Source organism: Ixodes scapularis, unplaced genomic scaffold (assembly GCF_016920785.2).
Source record: "Ixodes scapularis isolate PalLabHiFi unplaced genomic scaffold, ASM1692078v2 ptg000246l_1___fragment_2___debris__unscaffolded, whole genome shotgun sequence".
NCBI lineage: Eukaryota > Metazoa > Arthropoda > Arachnida > Ixodida > Ixodidae > Ixodes > Ixodes scapularis.
Window position 1 is genome coordinate 111,567 of NW_024609946.1, and position 9,569 is coordinate 121,135.

At 49.3% G+C, this 9,569-nt stretch overlaps 1 protein-coding gene across 1 annotated transcript; it reads left to right on the forward strand.

Moving 5' to 3' along the window:
- Positions 1-4,582: 4,582 nt before the first annotated feature.
- LOC115325180 lies at positions 4,583-8,213 on the forward strand (the record flags this gene model as incomplete). Its single annotated transcript, XM_040213599.3, has 1 exon — positions 4,583-8,213. A coding segment is annotated over exon 1 (3,338 nt), but the record flags the coding sequence as incomplete, so codon positions are not given.
- Between the last annotated feature and the right edge of the window lie 1,356 nt (positions 8,214-9,569).

Below are 9,569 nucleotides of genomic sequence, written 5' to 3' on the forward strand. Positions count from 1 at the left end.
CGCTTCCATAGGCCCCAGCGACCCAATTCAGTGTCAGCGAGCGCACCCAGCGGCCAGTGTAGTCCCTAGTTGATTGTTAAATGGATGGATACACGCAATAACCGCTGGCCAGATGAATGAATATATTCAAGGCGAATTCTGGCGGTATTTCTGTATCGGGCAGTAGCATGCGCCCTCTAGTTTAACGAGTCAGTGTTATTGTAACTAGCATGGTTTTTGTTTAAAATAGAATTGTTTTATAAGCATACCTTAATTGTACTGCAGAAGAAAATTCATCCAGCTCTACATATAATTCAAAGTGACCGCACACCGAAAAGGATCATTCCAGATTTGTGCTAACCCTCTTGAAGGGACGACACCCGGGATTGACACACAAAAGTATTTATTTTTGTAACTACGACAAGCAAAACAAACATCAACTCTGAAGACAATGAGTGATGTATGTTATTCGTAGATTACAAAAATAACAATACACATGCAAAATGTATGAATAACGCGTCAACAGTGCAACACTGGAAAAATAAGTACTGTATTCTAGCGAGACTTACAGCGGCAAATGCAATATGATGGAAGGCATATAAAGAAACCACCGTCCAAGTTCCATGAAAAGCGCTTGCAGAAATGACCATGTGACTAATACAGCAACAATAGAAGAACAGCCTGGCCCAGTGGCTTTTAAGTTCAGGGACCAAATGCAAATGTCCGTCAACAAAGAAACTACACTCACAATACTTCTTACGTATACCGTATACCTTGACCGCAACGGAAGAATGACTAGAAACCCGCACAAGACAACAAGCCGCGGAACCAACTCAACCAACACAACGAGGCAAGGGAGACAAACCAAGCTGCCGAAGTATCCACCCTCCGTCGAGTCCACGACCCAAAGCCAACCGTCGCGCCGCAGCCGTAGCCACAGCAGTTGAAGTCGTTTTCGAAAGTTTTAAAATTCGTAATAATTTTAACATTTTATGCAACAAAGTTATTTATTAATGTTATATATCTGACAAAGGTTCAGGATAAGTGGCACTGTTGCTCCTGCTAACGGTCGGTAGCGTCCCTAGCTCCTGGGCCGCGAAACGGCTAGAGTGGCCACTCTTTACGTAGCACTATATTTCTCTATGGTATCTGTGTGAGTTCGCCGTCCATTGCCTTGTTTGGCTGCGAGATTGCTTGCATGTGTCGTTACGAAGCAAGACTGTAATCACATTGATAAGATTATCGGTGTTTTGTGTTTTGGTGGTTTGGGAGTTTCATGTTCGTTCTAATTAAATTCAGTTCTAAGTCAGCGCTTGTCGTGTACATTCCTCTTACTAGTCCTTCGTCTAATTATTGGTTGTAGTTGTACGAAAATAGGGCGCCGTTATAACCGGGAAGAAAAAATCGTAACGGTCACGAGTAATTTTATTACTTCCACACGTAATTAGAGCTTCCTTGCTATTACTTCTTAAGGTATTCATATGATTACAAAATGAATCTAAAAAGAAATCAATTACAATTATTTTGAATAATTGCTATGAGTGTACCGGGGAAGTCTGGGTAATTGTCACTGTAATCAATTAAAATTTAGCTTCGGGTAATTGTAAATGCAATTCCTTACTTTTTTCAGTAAAGTGTGCAAGTGTAGAACTTCGCGTACAGGCGTTGGAGCATGATGAAGTTTATAGAGATGGTGATAGCATAATTTAATTGTGTCAAACAGTTAGGGAATGTGTTACCCAAATCACTGCCATCTTGAAAGAAGAAGGACGCTGCTTCTTATGTTCACACCCATTGTTTCGCGATCCGTCACGCGGCGTTCTTATGAGCATATGCCGTCATCTCACAGTATGTGGAGCAATTGCAAAATGCATCGTGGAAATCGCTCAAGCGTGCGTTTTTTTAATCTACCGATGCCTGACTATACAATACAAAATCACATTTTGTTACCGCCAGCGCTCATTCGCTGCCTACGTTGCTTTTAATTGGTAATTGTATAGAGCAGCCATGCGCTCTTTGATTTCGAAGGTGCCATTCTACTTGTTGCAAAAAAGCCAAAAGCTGGAGAGAAAAGAAAAAAAAAAAAAGAGGCCCGAGCGACAGTTTCAAACTTAGAAGTTACGTATGTGTTGGGAAATTGTAGTAGGGAAATCAGCATGAGAAGTGCAAAGCAATCCTTACGTTGTGAATCTTTTGAATAAAAAAATATGGTCAAAATTATTTCACAATACCAAATACAACACCAAGGTCACAATTTCTCCCCGTATTATATGAATATGTCACACGCGTCAATAACGAAGAGAAGGTACGAAGATACAAATGCAAGACAAATTAGTAATAATAATATTTTTCTCCACGAAACTATTCACGAGTGAAACCATGTCTTGATAGGTTATAAAATAATTAACCGCGTTTTATCCTGCATTGTGCTGGTGCATGTTCCTTTTAGTTCGAGTAAATAGTTTGTATGTGCTTTCTTGGGCGTCTATACGTGCGCTTTCTAAGATGCTCATTTTTGTTTTCTTCATATTTACGCAACTCTGTCACTGTAATGCAGTCCATAAAACTTTCATCAGATCCAATTCAGACTATTCGTTCGCTTTATTTGGTAGCGTCATCAAGCCTATCTCATTAACAAACTCTAATCAGTTCAAAATGAAGCATCTTGTTTTATATCGTACTCCCGGACACCAAGTATGACGGCACTAAAATCAAATCTAGAGCTTCGTCCAATAACTGAAAGAACTAAATTTGTTCGACTCGTCAAGTTTCACAAAATCTATCATTTTTCTTCTTTTCGTGACGGTTACTGTGACCCCCCCTCGCACATCGATTTACGTCATGACCATGCACAAGCTGAAAGTAAACTCTTTATTCGCGAAAACTAGTAAATTTCAAAATTACACGCTTTCACAGGTACCACTGACGTCAACTATCTTCTACAAAAAATCGTACTCGAAACTAATCAGTCGAAATTCGGTGATATTGGCAGTGCACACCTCAAAAGTCTTTTAATTAGTCAAAATGCGTATTTAACAGGACTCCCCTTTTTTGTTCCTTGTCTTTTTAGATGGTCTGTATAAGATGCCTCTAGTTGTTCATTAGGGACTTTTTGCAAACTGTTACCGTGTTCCGGCTCGTGGGGAGCGCGCTTAAAAGCATGCTTCACAGTGCTCCGCTAGTGCGTTACGCGGGAAGCGGTAAAGGTTTGCTAGAAGTCCCTATCAATATATGTGTTATTCGGCAACCTTCTTTGTTATTTTGTTTTGTACTTGATCCCCCCTCATGTAACGCAGCTCATTAAGGGGCCTTTGAGGGTTATTCAACTGAACTGAACAAAAGTCCCTCTTTTGAAGCCAATGCACAACTGGTCTGGCAATGGCCGACAGTTTCGCCAGTGCCGCGTTGCTATAGCATGCGGATAACCGCTCCAACTGTGCTCGGTTAGTGAACTCTCAAACACTCCAGAGCCAAGCCCTAAAAATCACAATACATGTTTGAAGACAACGTTACGGAGCATACAAGCTGGCTGTTTTTCGGCATAGTAAAACCCGAGGCAGAGGCAAAAAAGGCAGACATACACAACGTCTCAACGTTGTGTTTGTGATACTTTGTGTTTCAGTGCTGCCAACTCAAATCGAAAGTGCTAAAAAAAGCAAAAAAAAAAAAAAAACACACGGTATTTTACGAGGTCAGGGCCAGAATCATTTTTAATACAGTCTACTGCTATAATTAGTCAAAAACAATACAATGAATAAAATTACTTTTAGAGAGGAGCTATCTTGTTCGCCTAAGATGTGTTTGGAGCACAGAACGATGCCCACTGGATGATCTTGCTGCTACTAGGTGTTACCAGGTACGTTGTCTTGCCATACCTGCCTTCGTACACTTTTATGGTTCCTCTCTTTAGTGTAATATTTTGTGACAGTTTAAAGCTTCAGTCATCGAAATAACATGTTTACAACGAGTTCCATTTTCCAGTAGAGGTACAAACGACTCGTCTAACGACGCCTAGAACTTGCAGAAACCAAGCTGTCTGGAAGTTTAGATTTCTAGAGCTCCCGCGTTTTCCGAATTCCCCCCCTTGTTCATAATTAACTAAACCCACCTGATATGTCACACTGGGACAACGAATTAATGTATCATCTGTGGACGTACTGCCTAGAGTTTCTTGAAGAGGCAGGCCATCAGTTGGTGACCTCTCCCGGTTTTCTACCAGAGAAAAGCAACAAAAGGAATTGAAAAAGAAACTGATATGAATGCAGCTTGCAAGCACTCAACTGATAATAAATACCTACTGAGTATTGAAAAAGAAAAGAAAAAGAAATTCACTTCGTATGCTTGAGTTATGTAGTATTTAAATTTTTCCATTTTAGTAATTGCCACACTAACCAGATGGCGCCACTGACTGCCACACCAATTCCCGTGGCCAGGCGGCGCTAGTCTACACCCATCGGGCCCATGCCCCCGGGCTGTTTCCCTCTAAATAAAAGAGTGCGTGTTCTGACCTCGGCCGATGTAGACGTCCCTTCCTTCCGGGTCGTTCCCGCCTCGGACCCGCCGGTGTTCGCCGCCCCACCTCGGCATGTGAGATAGCATCCTTTTCAGCAGGCCGCCTCGGCCCTGCGTTTCCTTTTTATTTCACGGGTGACCGATTTTAATTACTACATTTCTGGCGACGAGATTTACAACATTTTGGCGACGAGGATGGGATAATTTTTTTCCGCATTTCGAACCCCCGCGCCCCCTGAAGCTTCGTTGCGCCGCTTTTCGTTGCGGCTCCGCTCTTAGCAGCGTTTTTGAGCGTTCGAGCGGTCGGTTGCTCGTACTCCGCGTCTAGACGGGACGTGCATTTTTTTTTAACAAGGAACGGCGCCTTTGTCCGCCTTTTTCAAGATGGCGGCTGCGCAGGGTCGCGTTCCCGCCGAATTTCTCCCCACGCCCGGCGAACCGTCAATGCCGTGGCAGACTTGGAAGCGCGGCTTCCTCAATCACCTCGAGGCGACCGACGCCGAGGATTTTCCGCCGAAGCGGAAGAGGGCTATTTTGTTATCTTTTTTAGGAGAGGAAGGAAATCGCGTCGTAGAAGCGTTCAACCTAGCGGGTCCAGCCGTCAACGCGGCACAAGATGAGTTTCAGGGTTTGTTGTCCGCTTTGGACACCCACTTCGCTTCCGCTCAAAACGTCGTAGTTGAGCGTAGAAAGTTCGCCATGAGGGTCCAGGGTCCAGAAGAGACCGTCCTCGAGTATCTTGGGGCGCTTAGACGCCTAGCATCGTTTTGCGACTACGGAGAGTCGTTGGAGAGCCGCGTCGCGGAAATGTTTATTTCGGGGATCCGTAACGCGGAAGTCCAAGATCGTTTAATCAGAGAGTCCGACGGAGCTAACGCACCTAGCCTCGAGCGTGCTGTCCAGTTAGCGCAGCAGTTCGAGCGGACGTCTCGTGATTGCGATCTCTTCCGACGCTTGTCGTTAGACGCAGGTCCGAACACGCCGCACGTGGTCGATCGGATTCAAGATGGACGCGGTCGCGACCGGAATGGTCAACATGGCGGGCAGTCACCCCGCCACCGCGGGTCTTCCCCGCGGCGTGAGCGTCTTCGTCCTCCCCCTTCCCCGTCAACACGCGAGCCATCTCGCTCCTCTCGTCCGAGGCGCGAGCCTCCCCCTCCTTCGTCGGGACGCGAGCGGCCCTTTCCTCCTTTCCCGCCGCGTCGAGAGCGCGACCGCCGGCAATCGCGAGCTCCCTCCCGACCGTTCTTCCGTGCGCGCCCACGCGACCCTCCCCCCGGGGCGCGTCCTCTCGTTCGCGACGACGGTTGTTTTTTCTGTGGCAGACGAAGCCACCCCCGAGATGAGTGCCCAGCATCCGGAGCCACATGTTTCTCGTGTGGCCGTGTGGGACACTTTGCAAATGTGTGTCGAAGCCGTCCGAGGCGCGACCGGGATCAACGTCAACTAGCCCTTCCTTCTGGGCGGCGGGCTTCTGCCCGCGGCTACTACGACCGTCGCCAAGCTGGTCCGACACGCACACCCGTGCAAGGCGTCGGCACGTTCTCGGAGGATGACGACGACGAGATGTGGCCTGGCGTTTACACGGTGAGGTCACCCGGTGGTCGCCGGGAGCAGCGACCTGGTCCCCAGCGCCGGAGTTTCACGGCCGATGTAGAGGTGAACGGCTTCCCTCTTTCCATTCTCATCGACACCGGTGCTGAGGTCTCCCTTCTCTCGGATGCGACTTTCAACCGCATTAATCGGAGCGGCCGCATCAGGTTATCGAAGCCGCCGCGCACTTTAGTGCACTACCTGAAGGGTTCCATACCCGTTTTGGGATGCTTCCACGCGAACGTCGTGTTCAAGGATCGCTTCGCGACCATTCTTTTCTACGTTGTACGGAACGGACGTTCCCTACTTGGAGTTGACGCGGTGCATGACCTTAAGATGATCTTGTCCGGCGTACCGTTAAAATGTTTTCACATCGACGCCGCTGCTCCCAGTACAGCCGTCCCGGGACATTCAACCGAGGCTGAGGTCCCGCAGCCATCGTCCACGACGGACTCCAGTCCGTCCACCCACTTTTCTGATACCTTTAGAACTTCGTCGTCGGCTGTTCCCACAGCCCAAGGTCCCTCGACCTCTCCCAGTAACCGCTCCCCATCGTGGGTGAGCGACTGTTCCAAGCTTCCTCCCGGTTTCGAGGAGTTTGAGGATCTTTTTTCGTCCGAGTTGGGTCTGGTCGTAAACCAGACACATACAGTCACTGTCCGTCGTCATGTTCCGCCCGTTCAGGCGAAGCTCCGTCGTCTACCGTTCACGCTGCGCGAGTCCGTAACTGCCGAGATCCAGAAACTCGAACGTCAGGGCGTGATCGAGCGCATCAGCGCCTCGGAGTGGGTCTCGCCGATCGTCGTCGTAAAGAAGAGAGACGGCGGTATCCGCATCTGCGTTGATCTTCGGGCTCCTAACCGCGCGGTCGTGATCGACTCGTTCCCACTACCTCACATCGACGAGCTGCTAAACTCGCTAAGAGGAGCATCTTGCTTTTCCAAGCTCGACCTTGCGTCGGCCTACCATCAAGTGCGACTCGACCCCAAGAGTCGAGACCTTACAGCGTTCATCACGCATGAGGGTTTATTTCGCTTCAAGCGAGTCTGCTTCGGCTTGGCCTCCGCGCCAGCCGCATTCCAACAAGTCATGTCAAAGATCCTTAAGGACTGTCCTGGTGTACAGTTCTACTTAGACGACGTGATCGTTTACGGATCATCACCTCAAGAACATGACGCGCACCTGCGCGAAGTTCTCCGACGGATCAAGTCCGCCGGCATGAAACTGAACAGAAAGGCGGTTTTCCGCGTTCCAACCTTGTCTTTTCTCGGCCATAGTCTATCCGCGGAAGGCGTAGCGCCCCTTCCGTCCAAGATAGAGGCCGTTCTAAACTTCCCTACACCGTCCGATCCGACGCAACTCAAGGCATTCCTCGGTCTAGTGGAGTATTATAGCAAATTCATTCCACACTGCGCGACAGTAGTCGAACCGATGCGTCGTTTGTTGCGCAAAGGCAACTCTTTTTCTTGGACTCCTGATGTCGAGAGCGCCTTCCAAGAAGTCAAGACAGCTCTCCAGAAAGCACCCATCTTAACAATGTTTGACCCGACTTTGCCGGTCATCGTATCAACTGATGCTTCGAACTACGGCCTTGGAGCAGTTCTGCAACAACAGCACGGGCAGAAGCTCAAGACCGTGGCCTTTGCAAGCCGTTCCTTGACGGACACCGAGCGAAGGTACTCCGTGGGAGAGAAGGAGGCCCTGGCGATCCTGTGGTCGTGCGAGAAGTGGCATACGTATCTATGGCGACGACAGTTCACCATCCGCACCGACCATCGCGCACTCGTCACTCTAATGTCTACGCAGGGCACCGGAGTCCGACCGCTACGTATCAGCCGTTGGACAGCTCGTCTGTTCAACTACAACTTCATCATGGAGTACCGCAAGGGAGCCGACAACACCGTCGCAGACGCACTGTCCCGTCTGCCCATCAAGGACACCGAAAATGGCACGAATTTTCCCGAAGAAGTGGTTTCCATAGTCTGCGCCTCACTAAACCAGCGCGACTTCCAAGATGCAACAGCTCGTGACCCCATTCTACCGAAAGTCATGGAATACATCTCGTCAACATGGCCAGCTGAAGACAAGCTGCCTCCAGGGTTCAAGCCCTACTTCGCAGTCCGAGAACAGCTGTCTACGTGATCAGGTCATCGAGATAGCGCACGAAACGCATCAAGGGATCACGAGGACCACAGGACTTATCAAAGAACTCTACTGGTGGCCTCAAGTATCTCTCCACATCAAACAATACGTCCAACATTGCACCATATGTCAGTCTACGGACAAACCAGCAAAGACATTCAGAGCACCTTTACAGCCAGTCGATTTTCCATCTCGTCCTTGGACGAAGTTAGGTATGGACATCGTTGGTCCGTTCGAACGCGCTCCGCGCAACGAACGTTTTTTCATCACCCTTGTGGACTACCACAGCAAATGGCCAGAGGTCATGAGCGTCCACAACGTCACGACTGCGTCTGTGATAGAATTCCTGAAGACTGTCTTTGCACGAGAGGGGTTGCCGGAAGAAATAGTCACCGACAACGGCCCCCAGTTCATCTCCAGGGAATTTACAGGATTCCTCAAGAGTCAAGGTATCCGTCATCTCAGGTCATCCCTGAACCATCCTCAAGCGAATGGACAAGTAGAACGTTTCAACCGCGTCCTGAAGTCCACCATACAGTTGGCTGTCGTCCAGCAACGCAACCTCAGAAAAGCAGTCACGGAATACTTGGGAGTGTACCGTGCCACACGTCATGCTGCGACAGGAGAGACTCCTGCGTTCTTGCTTCACGGCAGGAACCATCGCAATCGTCTTCATCTTTCGGGGCGTCCAGTCCCCGACCCTCAAGTTCCAAGGTCCACAGTCCAACAAAGACTTCCACAAACAATCAAGAAATATCAAGAACGCATGAAGATGTACTCAGACAGAAGGCGTGCTGTCAAGCGGCCGACATTCATTCCTGGACAGACCGTCAAGGTCAACAAACCTCGTCACAGAGGAAAGCTCCAGATGAAGTATGCTTCTCCTCAGAAGATCCAAGATCAAGTGGGTCCAGCTACATACCGGCTGGACGATGGATCCACGTGGCATGCGTCCAAGTTGACGCATACAACTCTTCAACCTTCATCAACCAGAGCATCTTGGTTCCGGGAAGATTTGTACCCCCCGGACCCCCCTTTTTTCCCTGCAGTTGTTCTGCCTGCAGCCCGGCCGGCTCCCCAAGAGCCGCCTGTTCCTGTTCTTGGTCCAGCCAGCCCGGACACCACCAATCCAGACCCTGAGGGTCAACGTCCTGACTCTGGCCTGAGTCCCGAGGCCCCTCCTCCTTTTCCTGAGGATCCTGTTCCAGCTGGGAGTCCCCTCCCCGAGGGTCTTGCAGAGGTGCAACCTGTGCCCGAGGAGAATGCTCAGTCCCCTGAGCAGAGCCTGACTCCTGGGACGTTGCCAGACAGCAGCTGGTCAGAAGCCAGTTGGTCCTCCAGCC